This window comes from Phaenicophaeus curvirostris, chromosome 1, assembly GCF_032191515.1.
Source record: "Phaenicophaeus curvirostris isolate KB17595 chromosome 1, BPBGC_Pcur_1.0, whole genome shotgun sequence".
NCBI lineage: Eukaryota > Metazoa > Chordata > Aves > Cuculiformes > Cuculidae > Phaenicophaeus > Phaenicophaeus curvirostris.
The window spans coordinates 25602152-25629217 of NC_091392.1; the positions used below are offsets into that span (position 1 = coordinate 25602152).

Here is a 27066-nt window from a genome sequence, read left to right on the forward strand (position 1 = left end):
ATGTCACCTTTCCTAGGAGAGCACTCTCCTCCTCTTTCTGTGTAGTTCCATCAGAAACAAAGGCAATTCCCATCCGCCCTCCTATCCAGCTATATCATGTTAGTAAAACACAGCAATACTCAGGAAACTGCAAATAAGTGACAATCAGCTACAGTCAGTTTCTGTAAGCTTTGCCCTATTACTCATCATTTTCCTTAATAACCATCTTTAGCACCACCTTCAAAAATTTCCGAAATTATGCGAGACACGATATACTCAAGACAAGTGTATTACATAATATTTGTATTACAGAAGCATTCAGCTGGGATTTAGCATTACAGGAACACTTCCAAAGGCTGTATCCTTATCAGGCAATAAGATATTAAAATCAGGAAAACTTAAAGAAAATATCTGAAATGTGAAAAAGGGGAGGTTATATATATATACATATAATTTTTAATGCCTCTTAGGTTCATGCCTCAAACTGGCTCTGATTATTTAGCTTTTAAAGATATTGAAGAAAGTTTTGAAGAGAGGACAGCAGCAAACAAATAATCAATCTCACAGAATGATTAAGTTTCTTACAAACGTGAAATATTCTGAAACCTTTTATCACTGTGAAGTACAAAGCCTGCATGTTAAACGTTAAAGATATGTTACAGCAAATGACAAAAATGTTTCCAGAGACCTTTGCTGTTTTCTGTTGAATTTATTTTCAGTGCACTGAAATCCTTCAGGTCTATGAATTTCCCATTATAGCAATTTAAGGAATTTATTTTAATAATAGCTTTAATTTTTTCTTATTGTACAGGATGATAATCTTCCCATTGTTTGATTATATGCTTCCAATTTGAATATATTATACCATCTCTGCTTCTGTGAACAAGTTAAAAGGCAAAAAATTTTTTAAGAATTCCTTTGTTGCATTTGTAGCCATAAAAGCTGTATATATAAATAAAAGTCAATTTTCATAAGTAGACATTAATGGGATTTTTGTATTTCAGCTTGTCTGGTCCCAGTTAAACAGCCTCCTATAAGCAAGACAACCATTGTGATTTTAGAAAATCTGGAGAGAGCTTCTTTGTCTGAATTACTAGGAGATTTTCTGGCGCCTCTTGAGAATCGGAGTTCAGAAAATCCTTGCACTATTCAAAGAGGTATTTAAAGAATTTGGAATGGAAAAATGTTTTTACTGCAGCACATTTGTATTTTAGTACATGAAAAATTGGCAACTTAAAGGAGAAAAATGTAATTTGTTCAGTTTTTATATTTTATTGCAAGCAGTTGTTCTTAACCAAATAGGGCATGTTTTAAGGCTAATTTATGGTGAGTTTTCTTTCTTCTTATGTCAATGCTGCTTACTTTTATATGAAATCATGTCAAAGCTTTGAGTATTTGAGGAAATTGTTTTATGTTTCATTTTTAGCAAATGGAAATTCTGGTGCTTTTTACTTTCATGAGAACTGCTTTTTACTGGGAACAATTGCAAAGTGTCATCTTCATGGCTCTGACCTGCTGGTTCAGCAGCATTTCCGTTGGGTTCAGCTGAGATGGGATGGGGAACCAATGCGTGGCTTGCTTCAAAGATTTTTAAGAAGAAAGGTTATAAACAAGGTAAGAACTTGAGTCTGCTTCACCAATTTTGTTCATCACCAAGTCTGTGAAATGTATATGATGGCAATGTCAAAAGCTGAGCAGATAACTAAGCTATTTCAGGAAAAAAACATTCCTTTCTGGGAAGATACAGGCTATGTATCTCAAAATGTTGTGCTAGGCCTCTATAGGAAGGTGTGTGATTAGTGTAAACACACAAGTTGGCTGCAGATGATGATGCTGAGGATACTTGCTTGCCCACTGAATGAAAATATCCTTTAGTAATATTTTCATCTGCTATGTGAGCGTGATAGTAAGAATCTGTTCCACAAGCGTCAAATCCCTTCCATAAGGAATTTATTCTGTATATTTAAAACAGGATAGTGGTATGTCCTGTGTGTATTGTCTATGTTTAAAGCAGCAAAAAGAGCTTTCATAATTTTCCACTCACAGAGGAAAGAGGGGTGAAAATATATCAGTAGGGAAGTTGTTTTGAGTCAATAGGCCTGCTGAAACTGAAACAAAATTCCAAGAGAGAATAAAAGTGAGAAGTCTGCTTTAACATGAATAAATAAACAGAGGACAGAAAATGAAAATAAAGATGTAGGCTTAAGCACTATTGTGGAATTTTGAAAGTTATTTGAAAGAAAACTATTCCAGTGTGATAGCAGCTCTTGCAGACAGTCAGGCAGTGTTAGACTTTGGGAGGGGGGAGTTTAATTGAAACAGCTGCAAAGGAAAATAATCTTGGCAGCAGAGTTTTGAACAAGCTTTAAAAGGGAGATTGTTCTAGGAATAGAAAAAACTGTCAGTAGTAAAGAGTCCTGGTCTGGGAAAACAGACCTACTGTTGATTCTGAGTGTCCAGCTGTATGTATCTTGGTTATCCTTAGGGATGTCATCTCCTGTACCCTGTGCCACAGTTCTCATCCATAAAAGATTACTGATTCAAAGAGATTCTAAAGAAGAAATGTGTGGTAACATTTCAGTTATGATAATAAGGAAATTTAGAAACATTCCTAGGTATTCTTTAATAGCATGAACAGGAATACAGAACATGAAAAAAAAAAATCATGTGAAGTGTATCAATGAAACTCTTAATTGTTTACATTTCTTGCATTCCTCTTTTCAAGTGTATAGTTCTTTATAAGTATTTTTTTCTGTGTGGAGCATTGTTTACTTTTTCCCCATATGCTTTAAATCTTCGAGTCTTTACAGACATAGTAAGCTAGAATCATTATGAGTGGTTGCCTGGTTGAGGGTATGAATGGTTTATAGAATCCTTACAGAGAGAGGATGGGGAGGGTAGCAATTGTCTGTAGGCAAGTAGGTGGGTTGGTTGAAGCTATCATCTTTCAGATACGCTGTAGTGCTTGAATGAGGTGTAGGCCAGAGGACAGAGCAGTAGAAGTGCCTCCTTTTGAGGAGAAAGCTTGTATTCTCAGGTCTACACTGTGATCTAAGCCCTTTTATAAAAGGACAGAAACACTTTGTCATAGATCATTCAAGACCAAAGAGAAGGACTGTCTTCAGTTGAGTGCAAAGCCAAGAAATACAGCAATACAGACAATTGCAGAAGCATTGGTATTCCAACTTGTTCATAGACAAAGGCTGGATCAAATTTATTATAGCAAACTGCTTTGACTACCAGAACTTGCAGCATCATGTAACAGATGTAATTTGCGGGCTGTTTTGTTTAGGCTTAAAAGCAATTCTTAGTCCAATAGGTTAGAATTTCACAGTATTATGGTTCCTACCTATGACTGAAGTCAAACTGAATTTGGGTAGTAGTCTCACTAAGTTTCTTTTCTCTAAAGCATATATGCAGATGGTGGCTGTTTGGAGAAAAAAGACGTGTGTCTTCTTGTATCTTCACTAATTAAATAGTGAATAAAAATGCCTGGTGTGCTAGTACTTTTTTTTTTTTTTTAATACATATATATGCCGTATGCAAACTCAATGCCAGCTGGTGTGGGGCTTATAATAGTGTGTTCCAAAGTTAAAAATAGAAGAAAGATTATTCTGTTATAAAAACCTAGGGGAAAGTTAAAGCACATTTATTGCTTCAACACTACGCTGTTTCAAGGATCCTTCCTCTATGTTCTGGTACTTTGTTTGTGCCTTAATATTCATGTTTTCAGATGAAAAGCTCTATTCCCATTATTTTGGACTGTTAGGATATATCGGAACTATTTAAATGTTTTCCTACATTAACTTTATATTTTTCACCTGTAGACTTTGTCAAGAAGCTCTGATTTCAGTGCTGGCCCTATCCCTAGTGGATCTTTTAATACTTCCTTTAATTCAAACTGCTTTAGAGGATAATCATAGGATTAGAATGATGCACACTGTAATTTGGAGTTAGATGATATAGATTTTTCAGGCACCACATAATTTGCCTTTAACAAGACATAACAAAAAATGTAACTCTTAGAGGAAAGCATCTTTCCTTCACTGCCACTAAATCTAAAATCGGTATTGAAATCCACTAAAAACAAGCCTGGATCATACTCAGACGCTCCTGTTCAGTGTGATTATGTGCTCTTTTACATGCCTTTATTTATGTCCTATATGTTGCATAGGATATGGTAGGTATCTCTTGTAATCCTAATCTGAAACACCATAGAAAACCTACTGCTTCCAGGTTTGTTTCAGTTTCCTACAAATACAGGCACGTCGATTTATTGATTAGGAGTTATCTTCTAAATTGTAGTTAGGGAAATAACTTTTAACGCAAGACTTCAATATACTCCACAAAACACTTGGACCATTTTTTGATTGTTTCCAATTTTCATAATACCAATATACCAGGAAAAAAGACCAAGCCAAGTAAAGTGTTTTCAGCAGAGGTCTTATGTCATGTCAAATATCTTTTCTCTCTGCAGTTCAGAGGTAAACTACCTCCTCCGTGTGATCCTGTGTGCAAGATCATAGACTGGATTCTTGCTGTTTGGCACCAGCTAAACTCCTGCTTATCACGTCTGGGAGCACCTGAAGCACTTATGGGGCCAAAACATTTCTTCTCTTGTCCTGTGGTGCCCGGGCATGGCCAAGTGACAGTGAAGTAAGATTTCTATTCCTTGTTTGTTCAGCACAAAAACTCTCCCAAAACTCATCTGAATCAGTAACTTTCAAAGTAATTTAGCAGAAGTTATTGAAAGTTTTAAACTTCTGTATAATATTTAATTACTCAAAGGGCAGAAAAGAGGATGTCTGACAGTGGTTGAAAGTCAGTCTTGTTGTGATCTTTCAGTTGTTTTGTGACACAGAGGTTCCAAAAAAGTACTTATACTGGAATGGGTAATATTTCTCAAGACTTTGTTCTTCATTTCAAGGCAGCACTACAAAGAAAGCTGTACGTTAGGGAACAGACCAAAATAAGATTCAAGAATTCTGAGCTTAAAAAGTTGGTAAAGTTTCCTTTTGAAGTTGTATATGAGGAAAATTTGATTTCTCATTCTTTTTAATATCTGGTATCATTTTTAAACATGCACACAATTTCACAGATGTATTAGCTTAGTAAATAAGGCAGATCTAACCATTTGTAGAGCTAAATGTATGTAAGTCCAGAAATATGAAAGAAGAGTGTTGAAAATTTTGTTTTTCTTGCCTGCAATTGCATGAACATCTGCTTACAAGAAATAGTCATGTGATTTTAAAATATATTAACTTCATGCTAAGATGTTGTCTGTATTAGAAAGGTAATTAACCTCTAATTAAGATTCAAACTTATTCAGAATTCAAATAATAACATTGGTTTGTAGAAATGCGACATTACTGTTCTCACCCTGCTTCATATCATTCTCCTGAATTGCCATGTCTATTCCCTTTCTGACTTTTCTTATTCTACCCTGCTGACCCTTCTTCCAGTATCCTTTGCTTCGTGTGTACACTGCTTTCTCATCTTTTGGTCTGTCTGCAGATCTTGGTACATTATGCTTGTTCATTTTCCTTTTTTTATAAAAGGACAGATAGTATCTAACATCCAGAATAATTGTTGAAGTCTAAATGTGAATGCAGCATTGATGTGAAATTTTATGGGTACTGTGAAATAAAAAAAGAATAAAATATACCATGCCTCTATCTCCTGTCCTCCTTTCGAATTATGTCCTGTGAAATGTCTTAATCATTTATTTATTGCAATGGCATTAGTAGAGAACAGAAAACCTAGTCTTTAGATACCTTAATTATGCACTTCTGAGTCTGGATTTCTCCCAAGTGTAACTTTGACTGGGTTCACAATGCTTTATTTTGAGCACAACCCCGACATGTCTTTTATAGTAGCAATATGTCATCTGACTCATTTTAGTGTAGCTTTTGTCCACTAATAAACAATTAAAAACCACAGCTCCAGTGAGCACTGACTGGATGCTTTTAGTTTAGCAGCATGATGGCTAACAGTCTGGTCGTATAACTAGCAATAAATAGCTTTAATTAGCAGCTCACTAGTTACTGTTATTTCAATCTAATTAACAATTCCTGCCCTCTTGCCCCCTCCACTGTGCTGTTCAGCTGCTTTTTGCATTTGTTAAAGCTTCAGTGAGCCAGTTCAATTCATTAGAACAGTAGAAAGCTATCTAGAAACTATGTATATCCAGGGCTAAGCGTTTGCATGAGGCCAGTGGTAGAGCAGGCAGCTGTGAAGGGAGAGAGAAGGTGTGACAGGCAATGCTTCTTTGCTGTGTGCTGTTTCATGTAGCTTCACGTGTTTTGTAGAGTTGAGTGGATAAATAAGGAAAATTTTAGCTACAATTTTTTCTTGGTTTTGATCTAGGGAATTAAAGATGGTGTTCTAACAGGTGAGAGTTTCATTTACACCTCTTTTTCAGGGGCAGGGAGGTGCTACACCTTTCCTAAGTACCAGCTATATCAGAGCTGGGGATTTGATCAAGATAACCACGAACATAGGACTGAACTTAAATACCAGATTGGAATTTTATTTAGCAAGGATGCTGTTGTGCAGCCCATCAGTTGTTAACTGTAGTTTAGAATGGGCTCGATTAATTTTACCTTTGCAGCATTCATTTCTGACCATTTATACTAGCAGTATTGCAAAATGTCAAAAGCTTACGTAGGCACAAATGGAGAGGTAGAGTTCTTTGTTACTAAAATGAAAGCAATTGCTTATTTTGGTAGCTTAACCCAGCTAGCAGAAGCAGTCTGCATCTATATGAAGTGTTGTCTACAGTATGACGCTGAGGAAACTTCAAGGAACATCTCCAATATGTATTTTACATCTTAATTTATTAACTATACTAATTAATTTTCTCAGTATTGTAACTTTTATAAAGCTCGTACCAGCACTTTGTAGCATGATTTATGTACTATAAAAGCTCAATCTTATGCTTCCTAACTAACCAAAAATACATCTATCAAATGACTCATGCAATCTAAGTTTAAAAAAAAAAAGAAACCAAATTCGTAATCTTTGGGGTAGTAAGAAAGCTTCTGTGCATCAGCATATCCAACAAAGTGGTTCATTTAAGTCAAACAGACATTTTAGCCTTCATCTTTTTGGAATGGATTTTTGCGGAGCTGAAACACAGCTTTATAAACCCTCTGACTCTCAATCTTACCATCCTTCTCCCATAAGAGAATATAAGGGAAAAAAAAAAGACTTGGCTTTGTTCAAAAAAGATTGTCCTAGTGTCTGTTACAGATGTGAGCTGAGCCCTAAGCCTGAAACTATTAGCCTTTATCCTTTGAGAAGTATAAGCTGTAAGAAATAGCATTTATTTATTTTGTAATACAAATGTTTCCATCCTATGCTAAAGCGTAACAGTTCTCCCTCAGAAAAGCAAAAGACCTAGAAAAACGATGTCTTTTTCTATCAAATTTTTGTAATCAGACCCAGTGTCTAAACCAGTCAGTCTGGAAAATCCACAGCATCTTGGAAATGCAGGTCACCATAGATCAAATAAACAAAAAGAGAGTGAGAGCAAGGCAGCTGTACGAATAGAAAGGTCTTGTAAGCTGGACAAGTTTGGAAGAATACTGGAAAGGATGCAATTGTAACTGCATACCTCCTTTTTCCCACTCTGGCAGCAAATAGGCTATGGCTGAACGCCTGCAAGCATGGAAACTTCTCCATGCGCTGGCAAAGTTGAAATGAGATTTTTTGTATATATGTGAACAAACGTGTTTTGGGACTTTCTTTCTTGATAGTTGTCTCTGAAGATAAGGGATTGTTTGTGTTACAGGTGGATGTCCAAGTTATGGAATGCTGTGATAGCTCCCAGAGTTCAAGAGGCAATACTCTCCAGATCCTCTGTGAAAAGACCGTCTGTACTAGGACAAGCAATAGCCAAAAAAAATCCTAGCCAAGGTCAACAGGCTGTTGTCAAAGCTGCTCTCAGTATCTTGCTAAATAAAGCTGTTTTGCATGGCTGTCCTCTACCCAGAACAGGTAAGAGTGAGCAGTCTGAAAGATAAGTAGTTACGCATTTTCAAAGTGGGGACATGAACTGTTTTATTCTTTTTTTAAAGCTTCCACAAAACATAACTGTAGTTATGATGGGAGTCATGTGGTTAAAAGCATTTGCAGTCACTAAATTAAGTAGTTGCATAAAGTAGTCAAAGAAGAATCATTTGCAGCCATATTTTTTTCTTAACCTTGTTCTAATTTGGTTTCAGAGCTAGATAAATATATAGCAGATTTTAAGGGAGGAAATTTTCCACTATCTGTGGTTTCAAGCTACAAAAATTGTAGTAAGAAAAGAGGTGAGAATGCATCTTGGAGAAAAGTGAGCACAAGTCCTCGCAAAAAGTCAGGCCATTTATCCTCCCAGTCATGGAATAAGCAGGAGACAAATACTGAAGGTAAGGTTTCTAATTCTGAAAGTGTGGGGGTTTAAGACAGTTGTGTTTATGCTTACCAGTAACATATCTTTTACTCTTTTTTCTCCCAAATTACTTCTCTATGACTGTGAGGTATCCTAATTAATAGTTTTGTTTGTTCTAATGCCCTTCCTTTTATCTGATAATGAGGTAGATTTTGGTGGAAGATTGCACAGTGGTTCCAACTCATATTGCATGGAATCATACTCTGTCATTCTCTTCCTCAATATCAGATGAGAGAAACCTTCATTACTTGATTGGTACTCGTTAGTGCTACACCTAATTTACAGTATACCTAATTTAGGTTTTTACACATACTTTATCACTTCACTACAATAATTTCTATTGTCTGAATCCAAGTAAAAATAAATGAATACATGCATCCTCAGATCATACATCCCTTGTTAAATCATATTAGATAAATGCAGTAGAATAATCTAGGAGCTCTGAAGTGGAAGGAAGAGATCTTTGGGTTTAAATTGAAGATTTTTAGTTTTCACTTTAATTGCAAAAAAAAAAGTGTAAAAAATGCTGTGTAGTCACAGATACTGTAAAGTTTTCAAGAAGTGTCCACATCATTTTCCATTTAATGCTTGATAAAGCATTATTTATATGACAGGGTATGTGCACTTATATGCATGTATAAATGTAAAAGTTATATTAGTGACTGGCACTTCTGAAGTGTATTTTCACCTCAATATCATAAGCCATCTAACAAGCTGTTTACTACACAGGGATAACATGTTGATAGGTGGAGGAGCAATATATCCTTTTGAAAGTACACATCTGCGTAGAAAGAAAACTTGGGAGTGCCATAACCAAATACAGTGTCAAACAGGAAAGCTTCTACTACTAGAGGACAAAACCAAATGACTCATTTTTGCTTTCAAAAAATGAAGGTAACTCCTTCAGAGAGAAGAGTTAGGGAGGGATTTAGAGAGAAAGAGGATTCCACATGCACATGCTTTAGAAACAGTAAGATTTAGTTCTTACTACATATATTCTAAATAGTTCAGTCATCTCACATATAAAAGATTGAAATAACTTATACCTGGTACTTTGTAATGTTAAATTGAGCTATTCATTTTTTAAGCTCTTGTGCAGAAAGCAAAGAAGTCTGTTTTTGCGGAACTGCAACTTTAATTTCCTGATTTTCCTTGCTGGTTCTCTGTTTGAATTGTGAACTTATCTAATCCCACTAAGAGGATTTAAGAAATCATATGAACATAACCTGAAGTAGGATGCTTGATCCTGTATCTTGTACCTGAGAATACTCTTGGATTTAAGCATATTCACTTAATATCTGTGAATATATGTAAAAAATAAGATGATGAATTTAACTTTAGTAGCTTTCTGTTTCTGATGTCAGAATAAAATGTGGATTTTGACTCCAAGTTCTTTGTTCTGATATCTGAGTTATTGTTGGATAAGTTGTTTGAATTTACTTAAATGAAGCAAACTTAACTCCTTTGTTGTTGACAAGTGGTTTCTTTTTGAGACAAGCAGTAAGGGCTGTTCGAGTGCTGTGCACAAAAACCTCATGTTCTGTCTTCAAGAAATCCTGGGCACCTCATGCCCTGTTTGCCATATTAGCAGTATCATGTGGCCCTAACACTACTCTGAACAGTTTCAAGGGATGTTTTCTGAACTTTGGCAGACTGTTGTTATAGTTAGCCAGTAAGGAGGAATACGTTTTCCCTATTTGTCATAGAGTTTAGAATGAGGAAATCAGCACACCTGATAACACACTAGTAAGCTGATCTCTCTTTTGTACAGGTATAAAATCTAAGACTATGGTGCAACCAAACTGTAAGAAAAGAGCTTCTCTTGCAACAAAGTAAGTTTTAATTTCTGTTATTTGTAACACTAAGCAAGCGATAAAGGTGATAAAATAGTGTTGTAAACCAGCACATTACAATGAATAGATGAAGAGATTTTGTTTGGTAATGTTTTGGTTCTGTATCTGCAGAAAGGAATTCTTTTAAAGTACAATTTCTGAGAGGAAATAACAATCATGTACTTCAATGTAATTTTTGTACTCACTTCTGTAATTCAGACCTCAGAGCACTGCATGTCTTTTTATGTAACAGACTATTCTATGGCTTAAGGAAGAATATTATGTAATCCTTGCTCTGCCATGAAAAGCTAACTATGCTTTTTTTCACCTGGCATTATATTTTAAAAACTCCTCTGGCTCTTTTAGCTTACTGAATGGCAATTCAAAATGGTGTAGTACATGCACTTTAGTCTAAATGAGACAGAGTTTCTCTAAGAAAGTGCAGGAATTATCCAGAGGGAACTGCACTTGAGACTTTACTTCAGTCTGAAACCTTGGTTCTACCATATTCACAGGCACAAAGAGCATGGAATTGTTATGCTTCCAGTATGCCTGGGGTTTTTTTAAGTGTTTGGAATTAAGTCCAAAAGGAAGGTGGAGTAAAATTGATCACTCCATCTTAAAAGAGGAACAATGTTTGAAGATTGCAGGCAGAAAAATTTTTTGTTACAATTTCAGAATGGAGAGAATAATTTGAATGGAAAGCAGATCTATCATGATGTAACAACTATTTACAACTATTGCTGCCACTTACTTAGGTATTATTTTCTTTCTGTTTGTGGTAGTAAATGCCATTTGGAAAGAAATTATTATTTTCCAGGCATGTGTAATATTTATTTGTAAATTCTGTATCATAGCCTAATTTTAACTGTTCTCTCTGTTTATTTGGTTTGGTTTTGCTTCTGTTGGGGTTTTTTTACCAGATCTTCAGAGAAGGAGCAATTAAGAACATTAAATCTGGAGCAAAGGCTGTCCCTTGGTTCTGATGATGAAGTAGATCTTGTGCAGGAACTTCAAAGTATGTGTTCCAGCAAATCTGAGCCTGATATAAGCAAGGTAAACACAAGGGTTTTAAATAATTTACATCATTACCATATGCAGTGTTTAAAATAAATTTTTAATTTACAAGCATTGCTTGAACTGAAGAAAATTATTAAATTATTTGGGAATAAGCCAAAATCAACTAATAAATTATACATTTGAGCGTAAGTGCTCTGGTTTAATATACATTATTTTAAATCACACCTTTAGTATTTTATCTTGTAGAGATTTTTGCAGTGGAAGCTGAAATTTATAAGTTCATAAATGCTAGAGACAGCAGCCTTTTCTGCATTAATGTTCCCCATTTTATCTTTCATGCTATTATTGCTTCCACCCAGAAGCTGTTCTGTAGTCTAAAAGACATAGAAAGTTTTTCCTAATATGCATCGCACATTTTGTTTCTGTAATGTAATCCCATTAGCCATCACAGAACTAGCTCAAAGCTCCTTCACTGTGTAGGCAAAACTCAGTTTTGCTGCCCCAAGCGTGAAAGAATGGATTGGCCTAATTCTCGTTCTTTACAGTGGCAGAAGAAAGGGAAAGAGGCTTGCATGGGTTTGGGGCTGTTTCACCCTGAAATGCATTATGGGTGGTTATGGGAGGCCGGTTGGAGCAAAGGGTGGAGCTGTAATGCCCTCTCCTGTTTTTCCTTCTCCACCAAAAGTATCCAGCTATCCCTGTAGCTGTGGCTGTTTACTTATTCCTTTCCTACTTTCCTCTTAACACAGCTGAAGTAGATGGCAGGGACAGCAGGCTGCGTTCACACTGGAGCAGCTGCTCCATATCTTCTGAAACACTGGTAGAGTCAACCTTAGGCTGTTGTCCACTTAGGCTGTGCACTTACATCCTGAAGGATCTCCCTGAACATCATTAATTATGATTCATTAAGCATTCTGTTTATTCTTAGAAGTCAAATGAGTTTTTATTAAAAAAAGAAATACAGTGTTTGGTAAGATTTGCTGAACTTATTTAATGAAATCTTCTGTTTTGGTTTGTTTATTTTTCTTTTAAGTATTTGTAGTATTTGAGTCACATACGCCTAGCTGGCAAGCTAATCACTAGTTAGTTACCAGGGATTTATCATATCTATCCTTGAAGGAATGGGATGGCTTAAAGAAATGGCCACCAACTTAAAATTGTGTTTAATAACATGTTAATTGTAATTGCTCATTGTTGACAATTCAAGGAAATATGAGTTTGATAAGGAAGGAGATAGATGTCACTGTCTTTTGTTCAATTTCCTCACCATGGGTGGAACCATTGATGACTGGAATTTCTGTTATTAATTCCCTAGCTGCCTAGTAGAGCCTTACAGAAGTAAGGGTGCTGTTGCATGTTTTCTTTGTGTGATGTAGTTTCAAGCTACCATCAAAATAACACTTTTGGTCTCTAATTTACCCTTTCACTCAAATACATTCCTGCTGCTGTGTTAAGTCAGGAACAAGTACTTTTGCAGTTGCACAGCTGAATTAAATCAACTTGCCTGCGGATAAAATACCTAGTTTTCAATGAGGACAGAAGGCTGATCAGGCTCTATCTGCTCTTGCACGGTCACAAGGTTCGATGCAAAATAGTTGAGAAGAAACGTGGCAGGAGGAAACATGGCAGGAGGAAAAGAAAAGGATCATTCCTTTCTGTGATGTTCCTGGAGCTGGATAAAATGTAATGGCAAGTGGCCCTGAAGCTCCACTGAACAAGTTGCTCTGGAAATGTATGTTTAATCTTCCTCTGATAATATACAATGTGAAATCTCTCTCTTTATCGCCCATCTTCTACCAACACACTCAAGAGTAAAGGAATGATATTTGAATCGTTGTTTGGATATTTATGTATGTATTGCATTGCACAGAAACTACATGAAAATAAAATCAAGACTCTATGCTGTGAATAACTAAAAAACCACCACCTTTTATATTTTTTAGATTGCAGATTCTAAGGATGAGCTATTGATGTTCAATAACTCTCAGAACAGTCCTGTATTTTCAGCAAGTGGTGCTAACCCAAGTAAAGCAACAGCACAAAAGGTAGGTGGAATGACTTTTGTAGTAGGATAGGGAAAGCGTCTTGAGTTTCTCCAAAATCTGAATTCCCAATCGCATTCAAAGAATTTGTATTCTAGTGCCCTGTTTATTAGAAGAATAAACTGTCGTGATTCTTTGGAAAGTTACTAGGCATGCCATGCCAAGTTCCTTCCATGTGTCTTAATGGAAACTAAAGATTTATTAAACAATGGATATATTTGCTTCAGTTTTCATGTTTACATAAAGCCATCTCCCTAGGCCAAGTATTGTTGACATTACTTTGACTTTATAAGTTATTTGTATAGGATTTTGAGAGAAATAAAAGTCCTGAGTTCATTTCCACCCCACCCTCCCAATTAAATTATTCAGTAAGTTTGCAAAAGCACAGAACTTTTTGAAATTCTCAATGTAAAATTGCTGGCACATGATTCATTTTTCTGCCCTTTTTTTTTTTTTTTTTTTAGTTATCACTCAAATATATATACTTTCAAACCACTGTCTTTTTAAATGTCTTTATCTAAGTAGAATCAACTTGCTGTGGTGTCAAAGCTCTCAGGTAGAAATTTTGAGAAGACACAATATTACCAGAACTTGTGAAGAATGGGATTTTCTTAAGAAATGTGTTCAGTTTCTTTTTTCTACCTCACTGTTTGCTGTAATATACAGTTCTCTTGCCATATTATTTATTAGAAATCAAATGAAACACTATGTGATAAGTTTCATGATTCTGGGAAAAGATAGTATAAATGTGAACAAGCTTCTTTAACTTCAGAGCAGTTTCAAGAGTGGGAAAATAAGCTAAATACTGCTAGAAGATACACTACTTTCTTCTTTTCAGAAATTGAAATAATTGATTGAGGGTGCTGACATTCCTACCAAATATGAAAATGAAATTATATCCTGCTTAATTCTCATTCTTGGGATAATAAAGTAAAAATTACACTTTTTCTGGTTTACACGTTGTTCCATTTCCTTTCCTGCTCCTTGGTTGTTTTGAACATCAATAGAACTTGTGAGCACACGGCTCAGTTAGCCTTTGCCAGGGCAGAATCTGTTTTCTGTGTTCCCTCTCTAGGCCCTCTGTGTTCCCTTACTAGGGGTCCTCTAGAGTCCAGTCCAGATGCTTTTATCTGACTGCAACAAATTGTTTTCTACAAACACTGTCTATTTTCTGCAGGTACAAAGAAATAACTAGCTTAACTTGCACACTTGAATATTAAAAAAGATAAAGTTGGATAAATGATTTACCAACTTTACTATCATATTTTTTCATATCCAAATATTAACATTGTTACAATATTTCCTGTAGTTTTACTTACAATTCAGAGAACAGCCTCTGTTAACAGAAACAATTATAACATTGCAGATCCACATTTAGATATACTGCTTTTGAATATTTCTCTAAACACATTGATTTCAGGCATTGCAAATCAGAACTTCACATATAAGTGATGCCTGGACAATTTGGTAAGTCAGCTGACCTACCTGTTCCTACTGTAAATTATTCCCAGTGAACTTTTTTTCCTTTTAAAATTACTTCTAACATTGTAAAGCATACCTATATGGACTTTGGAGGTAGACAAGCTTAGCTACCTTTGAGTTTTTTGAAAAACTTAGTCAAAAGATTTTATATGGAGTAATAAAATGATGATTTCCCATATCTTTGTGGGGAAATGTTGGCCAAAGTGATGGAAACAGAACCCATCCTTTTGGTAGAGGAGAAGGAGGTCTAATTGCATGACAAACTGTTTCTAGACTTAATCATTACTACAACAAATTTATCAAAAATCTAGAAGAGCACAGTCTCCAGCCTCTTTTGAAAGCAGAAGTCAACCTTTTAGAGGCAATTGCAACAACAATAAACCTATGCAGCTGCCAGAATTAGTGTCTGAAGAAAGAGTTTGAGATTAGAAAAGCATCCTTTCCTGAAAATAAATAGAATTCTGATATTTCCTTTCAGTCGAAGAAGCAAAAAAAGAGCCACAGTTTGTTTGTTAAGTACTTAAAAGCTGTCATATAAATGGCAAAGACTTTAAATGACAAGGGTTCTATGAGGCTCCTGGGGTTGGTTGGTTTGTTGCTTTTTGGGTCAAACAGCAATAATTATTTATACAGAAAATGCTTTTTTTTTATCCATAGGATGGAATGCGTCCTCTCAGCAGCAGCCGAACTGTGGAAAGCAGCAATAGTAAATCAAAGACAGAGTTGGGTGTTTCCAGAGTTAAATCTTTTCTTCCTGTTCCTAGAAGCAAAGTCACCCAGCCTTCTCAGAATACTAAAAAAAGCAGCAGCAGTAATACAAGGCAAATAGAGGCAGATAATAACACAAAAAGAGAGATTTGGAATTTGCACAAAAAAGAACAAATAGAAAAAAATAATAAATAAACCTGCCTACCATACAATTTTCAGTGTTCATATAATCTCTATTGCAAAGAACAAAGTACTCAAATATGTAAATATTTTTTGAAAAATAAACTGTTTCCCTGTAATGTAAAGTTTGTACAGGACCACAGTTTTATTTCTATGTAAATCAGCTGGAAATTATTTTGAGTTTAGCTTCAGTTATGGGCAGTTTTGCCACCTTCATAGATGTTTTTTTCTTCTTCTTTTAGTATGAAAATTACTCATTTCAATGATAATATTCAGGGGTATTACCACAGGATTCTGTTTGTGTATATACTGTACATAAATATAGTCTATTATGTTCATGTGTTAAACTGCATTCAGATTAGTTGCACAATATTTACAGCAATGGCTTCAAGCTGTTGTACATGCATTTAAAAGACATGTTTTTATCTTCACTTAATGAAAAATTAATGGAATGTGGCAATAACTAAAATGATTGGAAATGCAGATCAATTACTTTCAGCTACAAGCCATATTAAATACTTCAATTTTCCCCATCATCTGCCTGCTGAATTGTGATTTTGTTTCTCTTCATCTAAAATGTCATGAATTTCTGTTATAACTTCTATCTTTTAAAAAAAAACAAAAGAGATTGAGAAATTAAAAGGCAATAAAAGTTATTTTTTTCAGACTCTTATTCTTTGATAGAATTGAAGAATATGCGATCATTTATTAACATAGTTTTTCTTGTATACTGTAAAAACTTTTGTATACTTCATTAGTGTTTTAAAATATCCAAGAAATAACAGTGTTTTACAGAAACAGATTTTACTGAAAAAGAATTTGAGCACAAGCTTAACTACAGTATTATCAGAGATAATGTAGTAGCGATAACATGAGTTACTATGTAATAATCAATTTCTCTTGTGGATTTAAGATGTAATTGCTGTGAAATGATACTTGATTTGCAGTTAAAATTAAGTCTTTTTCATTCCCCCCTACACAAACATAGAACGCGTTCCCACAAGGGAGAGTTTCTATGAAGTGAATATTTCCCCTGTCTCTCCATATGGGAGCTACCATTATAGACTTGTGAATTGTAATAATGTGGAAATGCTTGTGATATCAATACCTCATCTGGCAGGCAGAGGAAAGTGCAGAGTTTTCTTCAGATCAGACTTAGGTACTTACTGATGGGAAATCAGGAGATGGCTTTGAGAGCTATGGACAGTAAAAGGTCATGCCTATGATTTCCACAGTAGCATTTTTCTCAAATTAAGCCTGGAAGAGGAAAGAGTTACTTAACTGTTTCCTAAAGCTTTGCTTTATATATAAAAGAGTCATCCCAAACTCATGTCAATAAAATTTTTGTACTGCGTATTGTCTTTATGTCTCTCAGTTTTTATGTGTGTGTAATCTCTGAAGATACAGACTATGAGAAGCTTATCTCTGTAATAATTTCCCACACAATATATTTAAAAAGTGCCATGTCTTTTAGTTATCACTGTTTCATTAAAACACCAATTTCTCATGTGATAGTAACATAACCAAATACCAATGATTTCTCTAGAGGTTGGTGGTTTGGTTTTGGGTTTTTTTTTAGCAGCAGTTTTGGTGCTAAAAAATGGGATGCTACTTTTGCAGGGTTTTTTTGCAGAATGAGTCAGCTCCAAACCAGATTAGGTCAGAGCAATGGGTTTCAGCTGGAAGGATCCCTCCTGTGCCGAAGTGGTGTGAGCAGCGATGCGGTAACTTATGTGAGAAGCTTGGGCATGGATTCCATGCTGAGGAAGAATACAAAATGGAAAATGTTTTTGTAGTAATCACATGAGTTACAACATCATGGTTTGTAATAACAATAAATCCTTTTTTCCAAAAAAGGAAAGCTATAAGAAAAGAAGAAAATTCCTGACAAGCTTCTAAGCTAAGTTTGTTCTGTCATGAAAATGCACCTTGGAAATGTCAGAGCTCATTTAGATCAAGAGTTAGCAGTGGGTTTCTGTGTGGGAAGATCTTAGGCACAGTGTCCTAAAGCATGTTTTGAGTTATATTTTAAGACCCTGTATATTGTCTGTGAGAATCAAAAGTCTTCTGTGCTGTACTCTGAGTGAACATCTGCAGGAGAGAGGGTAACTTTGATCATCTGTTCATGGTTTGAAAGTCTCTTGTTAAATTTAGCATTGCCTTTCAATGCCCTCGTTATCATTATCCTTTCTTTTCAGCCTGCTGTCCTAATCTCTCTCCATCTACATCTTTTACCTGGCTGATTTCTACCTGCTATCATTTTGTTTCTCTGTCTTTGAATTCAACACAGTGTGCGATCTTCATACATATTTGATCACGTGGGATTTGGCAGATCTCCTCGTTGAATCTTGTCTTCTGCAGTAACTGGTAAGCTCCCTTGCTAGGCTTTCTCAATTCCTGCCCTCACATGGTGAAAAACACATAACCATAACATAGTTTGGATGTGAATGTACTGGCTTCTCCATTGGTTTATTCTTTGGATTGTGATAGATTGTGCAGAAGAAAGTCAAGGCACTGTTCATGAGTTCAGGGCTTGACATTCCTCAAGTTCTTCCTGTGATGCTGCAAACAGCAATCCTCATGCATGACTTGTAATATCAACTACTCTCATTTTGGGGTTAGTAATGGGCAGAATCCTTTTTATTCATTCCTTCCTGTGTCTTAAGCAGAGAGGTTTTAAGTGTGCCATCTATGGTGGAACGTGCTGCTCTGTGCAGTGCGCCTCTCCTATCTAATACCCCTTTCTATGTCTTTAAAAGAGGTGAAGAGAGAGAGACTCTGTCTGTGTGGAGTATCAGAAAGTACAGGAAAGTTTCTAAGGTTAAATCTGTTGCACAGGCCACTAGGTCAGTTGAAAGACTTAATTCAGCCCCTATCTGACTACACTACATTCTATACATGGCTCAGTCTCTTCAACCAGAGGAACATGAGATCTTATTCTCATACACCAATGACCATGGTAAGTCCTAAACATTCCAGCTCTCTACTTCAACTCAGTCCTGAAAATAAAAGCTTTCAGCATTTCTCCTACACTTCTTATTTCTTGACAAGGAACATGGAATTTATTTCCTAAAAGAGTCCATCAGATAACTTCTGCCTCTGTTACTTAGTTGCTGAGCATCAATTCCAAAATGAAAAGTGAGGAGAAACCTGCTCCATCATTCAATAAAGGCAGCAACATTGATCAACAAGGGCAAAACTGAAGGACCTGAATTTCTGAGGTTCATCTCTTGCCATAATACAGCTCAAGTGATTTACAAAACAAATCAAACCCCTCCATCGTTGCAGCAGAACTGGAGAAGCAGAACAGCCTCTACCGCTCAAAGATGTTTGTGGAAGGAGCCAATTTTGAGAAAGAATGAGGGATCACTTTCTTTATGCTAACTGTAGTTAAAGCCATATTAATGATGTTCAAACTATAATTATGAGACTTTAGACTTACACAGTGGACTGTTCTCCAGAAACTGGAAATCAAAGTGACTGTAGAGACCACGCAAGGCGTGTTTGTGCTGGGCTGTACCAAAGGCAGACTCAGAAGGCAGAAGTTTGCTTTTGCATACAGTTAAGATATCAGAAAGAGAGGACTTTTAACTCCAAGGATTAGAAAAACAGAAAGGAAGTCAAGAAGAGAGGGAATACTTCCTCAGCACCCTGGTAGTCCAACTGTAGTTTGGCTAGTATTAGCTCAGAAAGGAGTTGGGATGCAGTCCCTTTGTCATGCAGTGCAGCCCACGCTTAGGAGAAAGCAGAGCACAAGGAACTGCCAAGTCGCATCAGCAGCACGTTCCTTTTCCAGCCGCACCAAGCTCACAGAGACAACATGATAACTGTAGGCTCCTGAATACATCAGAATGACACTGACATTCATTTTTTATAGTATGTTAAAAAGACGAGACGGGAAATGAAAAAAACCAATTCACACATTAAAGCTTTGATCACAATGAGAAAGAACCTGTTAAGAAAGAAAATAGCAGGCAAGAGAGTTAGACATCACTTGAAAACTTTCAGTTGCATTTTGTTATATTTTAAGACTGAAGTAAGTCCTGGTCAATAAATAATATCGTTCAATCTAGGAACAGGAAATTGTTCCTGGCGAACAGGAGGGTTTGTGAAGGAAATGTGTTGCTGTATTGCACTGCATCTTACTTATTTGTGAAGATTTTTAGGCAGCATTTAATTGTCCATTAGTGAACAACTGTACACACAGTTCTAAAGTGATATTTTATATTTCTGTATCAGTAAGTGGAGAAAAATGTTACCAGAATACTTTCAAGATAAAGGAAATAAAATGCAAAAAGTTATATAGTTCTGAACTGACCTCTAGCAACTGATGCCAATTCAGAATCAATCCTAATGTGAGGAAATGTTTTAAAAGGCGCTATTTCCCAGAGCTGCCACATTTCACAGAAATAACCTTGTTGCTTGAACAGGGCAGAATTAAAGAGGTGTGGAGGCAATCAGGTGTTTAGCAGCTCTGATGCTGGTACAGCAGGCTGAGGGACACAAGACTTGTGGAAATGGAGGAGGTGGAAATTAAGAAAGACTAGGGACATAGATGTTTCATGAATAAAATATTAAAGTTAGTAAGATATCAGTTAAACAACTGTGAAAACAAAATTGGTTTTTTGGAACAGCAGGCTTGTTTGAGGCCAGTGAGATATTGAGCAGTTCCCAGTAATGATGTTGATCAAGTTGCTTTGTGTATTTATTTTGTATGTAAGATTTATAAGGATGTCTAAATGTGTGGAATTCAAGTTTGTTTAGGCTAACCTTGCTTGGTAGTTGCTGTCCTAAGAGCCTTTTAGTGCTGTATTAGCAATTTGGCCAGCCGCCTCTGTCCTTAAGGAAAGCCACAGATACAGACCCTTTGCTGAATAATTTCACTCTTTTCAACTTTTTTAGTTGCATCCAGGTAAGCTATAAAATCAAATCTTCATGTGTAGTACTAGAGTCAGCATGCCATGTATTATACACCACCCAACCACCTACCTTAATAGCAAATGTGTGGTTTTATCATAATAACAAAATGCTTTGGGAAAAGTAATCTTTTTTATGTGGCTGCTTTGTTTTCTCAAATGTATTGAAGAACTTGAAAAGAAAAGAATTCTCTTAAATAATGCTCATCCTATATTTATGAAGGTAATTGGTTTTTCTGCTCTTCCATTATGCTTGGGTTACAGCCTCACTTCCCTTTCTTTTTTTTTTTTTTTTTGGCTTTTATTTTCCCCCTTGTGCACCATTTCCCACCACGAGCGGCATGTGCAGCTTTGCACCAGCTTCAGGCTAACAGCCCTGGGAGCTGTTATCCCACAGACAGCAAGTATGCAAACACTCTAGATGGCAACGCGCCCTTCTCAGCCTTTGTGGGGAAGCAGATGCTGTCCTCCACCTCCAGTATGAAGGCTGGTACCAACTTTCCTCCAGTTCCAGCCTAAGCTGCAAAGTTGCTGAAGCACTAATTTTGGGCTGGATGAAATAGTATGGCCTTGTCCAGCCTTTTCCCGCTTGCCCTCAGAGTGTAGATAAAGAACAATTTCTGCTGAATGTTGCCTGGGCTCTTTGGGACAGGCAGGGTGGTGGCAGCCAGGTATTGATGGCAGGAGCTGCTTTGATGAGTTGGGCAGTGTGTGCTACAGGGCTGGGGGCAGCCAGTAGATCGACTTCTTATTTTTCCCTTCAAAGTGTGTGTATCAGCAGCCTCCGCATGCACCAACTCCACTACAGGTTCCTGCTACGTTTTCCTTTTCCTTTCTTGAAATGTCTCCTTGTCCGTTCAGGCCAACTTGCCACCTCCTAACGCTCTCTAATCATGACCCCCACCCCAAAAAATAACACTACTAATTGTGCAAGCTTTGAGATACGCACTGATTTTGATGACACAGTGGTTCTTTTCTGCTCATCTTCCCATATAATCTTGTTTGTTTAGATAATAAACTCTCCCACATGGTATGTCTGCTCCTCTGAGTAACATCCTGAAAAAGAGTGACCCTTGGCACTCCTTGGGCTTGGCTGCACTGCAGCAGCCCTGGCCCCTCAGCCAGACTTGGCTGTGTGCATTTTTTAGAGCCTTTCTTTTGCCAAATTCCTACCCCATGAGAATAAAGGAGGCTGTGCTGCTTCCACCTGCAGTACTGTGTTCTTTCATGGGGAGACAACAGGTGCTACTCCAGAGTCTGTAGTACCAACCAGTGCCGCCCGCCCCACAGGCAGCCCAAACGACCTTGGATTTTATCAACTAGTTTTGTAATAAATAAACTATTTATTAAAAGGATGCACATATTGCTAAGCACCAACGACCAAAGTGGAAGTGGCTGACCAAGTCTGCAGTGGCTGCACTGTGGGGTGGGTGTGTTGTAACATGTCACACAGGCAGTATCTTTTTTAATTTTTGGTTTTATTTAAAGAAAAAAAATCGAAAATGTCTGCATCACTAGGATACTTTAGTGCACAAAGACAACAGTGGACAGTACCTGGCCTAACTGGAGCTGCCCTCATTTCTGACAGCTCTATCATACTGTCCCATCAAAGATTAGTAGCAAACCTACCCCCCCCAAAAAAAATCCAAATATAAAACTTTTTGTACAAATACATTTTTCCTTGTAGCACATAATCACTCTTAAAATACATAATTTCCTTAGTAAATGTTTGCAACAATATTAAAATAAATAAAATCCTAGAGAAAGTTCGGTTTCATCTTAAAACTGCAAACCAGAACAGTATAAAAATTAATTTCATTATTAAAGTCTACTTCAGAGAGGTTTTTTTCTTTTTATTTTATAGGCCAGAGTAAAAAGCATGTAAAGCTGCCAGACGTATGCAGACTATTCCAGTTCCCCAGCTGGGAGTCCTACCTTCCACTAGATACTGAGGTCAGCCTGCGCTCATCCTGCTGTGAATGTGTGCAGGGCCAGGTGGAGTCTCTCTTAGGTTTTAAGAGGAATTCTCCAATTCTCCCTTAAATGTGGAGACATGACAGAGGTTGACTGGCTTGCAAGTCAGTCTTTCTTCATTCTCACCTACGCAGGCTGAACCGTGTGCTGTTATGAAAGTGCATTTGGTCCTTTCTGCTAAATTGAAATTACAGTTACTGCATGAAAAATAAAGAGGAGGAAGTTTTCTGTGCACTCTGCTGATGGTGTCCCTTAATTCATTTGAAGGAAGTTAATCCAAAAAGGCTTTTTACATTCTGATTTTTCTATTTTCCACACAGGTTTGATTATTTTTCCATATTCTTCCAGCTGTCTGGACTTCTCACCCCAGCAAGAACTTTTCTAAATTTTCTGAAATGACTATGTCAGGCCGGGCAGGTTACTTCTGCCTGTTGTCTCATTTGTACCAAATCAGAGCAGCTTTTCAAAGGCAGTCTGGTTTTACCATTAAAAGTGGTGAAACTTCAAAGAATGTGCTATCTTGCACACGATTAACCATGTTCGGAAAGTAATTCCCAAATGCACATGTAGTTCAGTTTGTGCACGGCTCCCACAGGTTCAGAAGTGCACATCCTGGCATTGTGGGGCACTGGCCGACGATTCACTCCACAAAGAGGGTGCCCACACCACGTCTCACAGCCTGGTCTCCTGCACTTCTTCCTCTGTTTCCTCCTGCAAGGCAGTGATTTTGGGGCGAGGTTTACGTTTGCTGGAGTTTCTGTGGTATACTGGGAGCAGCTTAAGGCGATCGGCGTGGCTGATGGCTTGCCGGAAGAAGCTCTTCTCATTCAGCAGCTTCTGAATTGATTCATACTGTCGCAATTTATTGTCCTCGATTACCTGAAGAAACAGATCACTGTTTTACACGGTGATGCTCACAGAATTCAGATAACAGCCAACAGAGCAGGTCACTCCCAAGTGACAGGGGACAGGACAAGAGGGAATGGCCTCAAGCTCCACCAGGGGACGTTTAGGCTGGACATTAGGAAAAAATTTTTCACAGAAAGGGTCATTGGACACTGGAACAGGCTGCCCAGGGAGGTAGTTGAGTCACCTTCCCTGGAGGTGTTTAAGGCACGGGTGGATAAGGTGGTAGGGGCATGGTTTAGTGTTTGATAGGAATGGTTAGACTCGATGATCCGGTGGGTCTCTTCCAACCTCGTGATTCTATGATTCTATGATAAGAGATCATCTTGTAACGGGAAAAGTATTTGCAATTTCTAATTACAATCATAAAACCAGACATTACAATTTTAGCACTTGGAAAAGGTCGAGGTCCTGCTCAAGTTCCAAAGTGCCGCTAGGCTTGCTGGTTTCTTCTTGCACTGTTAACCTGCCAGGTTAAGAAAGCGTTAACTGCCAAAACCAGAGTTATATCACAAGCAGAGGGAGCCGGCTGCCAGGAAGGTGCCAGGTCTTCTTTGCTTTCTTCTCACCACAGAAGAAAGCGCCGCTGGCCTGTGTTTGAAGGAGACAACAGGTTTGCCCTGTATGGCTGCACAAGCCTCCTTGTCAGGCAGCAGGCTCCCTCGCCGGCACGGCAACACCAGCACGTCCTGGGTGAGGGCACAGGTCTGACAGGACAGAGCTTTTAGCAGCACTGTTGCTAAATTGTCCAGAGGGAGGGAAACCCACTCCAGCAGGGGCTCCACGCCTGCAGGGGCTCTGCCAACACAACTGAGAGCAGCGTGGGCTGAGGGCTGGAAGGGTGAAGTCCAGTACACGTACAGGAGCAGCGCGCTCAAAGGGTGGCACAACCTGCCTATGGACTAACTCGCTTCAACTTCAGAATGTATTCCTCCTGCTGTGCTAACATACCCAAGGTATGAAGGTCTTCTCTTATGGAAGAGTCAAGAAAATACAGAGGAAGGAACTAATTTTTAAGAACAATAACATGACTTGCCGTTTATTTCCTTTGCTAACCATTTTTATATAACAAAGGAAATATCACAGGACTTCAATACTTTTTCACCTTGATTAAATGAGAAAGGCTTAATCAAGTGGCTTGATTAAAGAAATCAGCGATTCTGATCATCAGATATTTTCTCAGGAAATCCCTCCGCTATGTGGAACCTCCAGTTACTGAAGAACAAGTGCAGCTGCTTCTGTGTGAGCAATGGTAAAGCTCTGTGAAATGCTGGGATTTTTCTAGATGTCCTGAACAAATCAAGACAAGGCACCAGGACCAGCAGCATGGTAACCTACAAAACTGTCCTAGTTGAAAGGAGGAATCCAGGTCTCCCATAATGTGTTCCAGCTCATCTGAACACAGATGCTTACGGCAGCTCATATGAAAGAGCAAACAGTAGCCTGCTGCTCTTCTTCAGGTAACTAGATTGCTCAACTGCCTTGAATGACCCCATCAACCCAGCCAACTTCATCAATCCTGCTTGGTGTGTTTCCCACATTCATCAAATGTAATGAAACGACAGTATGTGAGACTCGGAAATGCTCACCAAAAATCTCTGGCACTCCAGCATTGCCTCCAGCCTGTGTTCGGAGAGTATCACGGTGCAGTTGGCAAACGCATGCTTCAGAGTCTTCCTGATGACTTGGGAAGTTCTGAAAGGCAGACAAGCATCCCCATTTAGACTGCAATGTACAGGCCAGCACAGCTCATAGCTTTATTGATGGTATTTATAATAGTCTAGCAGCATGTTGTGAAGCTCACATGCATAGACATCAACACTCTGCAGTGTCTCAGCGTGCTGCACTTCTGCTGGGAAAGTAGTTATCCACAAAGATAAGGTTGTAAATAGGCATCCCTGATCCTCCACTGCTAACATGTATTACTGAAATCGAGTTTAGTAACAGACTAGACAAATTACAAAAGGTCTCTCTATGGTGCTGCCTCACTGATTTTTCTCATTTCATATTAGAAGTCAGAACAAATGAACAAAACGTACACAGGGTCCAGGTGAGCACTTGGTTCATCGAGCAGCAAGATTTTAGCTTTGCTGAGAACTGACCGGGCCAGGCACATCAGCTGTTTGTGACCATGACTGAGGACGCAACCTCCATCCACAAGAACGAAATCAAGCTGGCCTGGAAATTGCTCAATTACAGACTTCAGCCCAACCTGCCAGAAACAAAAAGGACAGGAAAGCTCAGTGAGATCCAGTTACGGCTGACTGTGGGTACAGCAACCAATGCCTTCAATTTCCTCGCCACTCATTCCTGACAGCAAAGAGAAAACATAAATTGCTGAAAAGTAGAATCTGTCCTATAAAGACTACAAGCCAGTAGTTGGATGATGTGAAAAGCACTGAAATATTTGACTCTTACAACACTCAAGGATTTATGTTGAGAAGCTGAGAGTTAATGCTTCATTTGTTTGTCACATACAATGACTTTTGGCTTTTTGACAAAAAGATTCTGAGTTAGCAGGGTAGAGAGAGCAATGCATTTGAAACTTTTTACCCAGCAGTGACGTATGTCATTGGAATTGTTAAAGAAAGCAATTTTTGAAAAGTAACCAAGACTCTTTGGTTACTAGGAGGGTAAAAAGAAATTATCAAAATTCACATGCAACATTACAGCAACAGAGAAAATAGCCCAGGTCACCCCTGGCCATTGTCTCTGGCTCTGAGAGCGTTTCCATCTGCTCCTTTTGCTGCCCTAAAGGCTCTGCACACTTTGTTCACACTAATGGCATCACAGGCTTCCCTCAAGTACTGGTGACAAAACATTTAGAGGGATGCCTGTGCCAAGTGAAGCTGCTTTGCTTGGACCAGAAACTGGAATCCAGCTCAGGAGACGTTTTCTGACTTTTTTTACCAGTGTTCCTTTCTGCTGTTATTGGGAGATGAATTTTGAACACCTCAAAGCAAAGCTCTGCATCTCCCTTAGGTCTGAACCAACCTTGGCTTAATCAGCAGCGTTTAGAGAGAAGCTTTTGTAGAACTAAGAAACAGATAAGTTGCACTACTCCAAAAGATGTTATAAAAATGCAATGCAACCCAAGTGGCCTACGAAGAGCCCCTCCTGGATTTTTGAAACATTACTGATCTGCAATTAATTTTCATTCCAGGCCAAAAAAAAAACTAATTCCTCCTCTGTGTTTCCATTTTACACGAAACCATACTAAACTGGGGGATGCGGGTATGTCTGTCGCGTTTCTGAAGAGTTCATACTTTTATTTATAAGCAAACTAAGGCCACTGCTCTCTTCTCACTCCTCTTCTAAACACATATTGTGCTTTTAATGAGGTTTTGCAACTAACGGCTGGAAAAGGTGCTTTCTTCTTAAAACTGCACAGATCTCTCCATGTATTTGCAGGGTCCAGATAGATGACTGCAAAAGTAAAACTTAGCCTCAAAAGGTGACACATCTGACAGGCTGAGGTGCTACAATATAAGGGCAATAAAAAGTGAAACATCTGGCATCTGTTCAGACAACATCTTGCTCTCTGTAGCTGATCGTGAGGAGGATAAAAAGTGGATGCTGATCTCAGCAGTATT

General features: G+C 37.8%; 2 protein-coding genes across 5 annotated transcripts in view; one reads left to right on the forward strand and one right to left on the reverse strand.

Moving 5' to 3' along the window:
- Positions 1-16213, forward strand: part of CTTNBP2 (cortactin binding protein 2) — an 84348-nt gene extending 68135 nt beyond the window's left edge. For all 4 annotated transcript variants that reach the window (XM_069850943.1, XM_069850956.1, XM_069850949.1 and 1 more), the window contains 9 exons: positions 984-1136; positions 1406-1593; positions 4457-4635; positions 7772-7977; positions 8205-8390; positions 10185-10245; positions 11169-11301; positions 13209-13310; positions 15447-16213. In XM_069850943.1, the coding sequence (XP_069707044.1) occupies positions 984-1136; positions 1406-1593; positions 4457-4635; positions 7772-7977; positions 8205-8390; positions 10185-10245; positions 11169-11301; positions 13209-13310; positions 15447-15692 (1454 nt within the window). In that variant the 3' untranslated portion in view covers positions 15693-16213. The remainder of the gene's footprint in view (positions 1-983; positions 1137-1405; positions 1594-4456; positions 4636-7771; positions 7978-8204; positions 8391-10184; positions 10246-11168; positions 11302-13208; positions 13311-15446) is intronic.
- A 5807-nt stretch (positions 16214-22020) lies between these two features.
- Positions 22021-27066, reverse strand: part of CFTR (CF transmembrane conductance regulator) — an 87771-nt gene continuing 82725 nt past the window's right edge. Inside the window, exons 25-27 of the mRNA XM_069850973.1 lie at positions 25513-25685; positions 25063-25168; positions 22021-23446 (exon numbers count right to left, since the gene is read on the reverse strand). Coding sequence (XP_069707074.1) covers positions 23240-23446; positions 25063-25168; positions 25513-25685 — 486 coding nt within the window. The 3' untranslated portion in view covers positions 22021-23239. The remainder of the gene's footprint in view (positions 23447-25062; positions 25169-25512; positions 25686-27066) is intronic.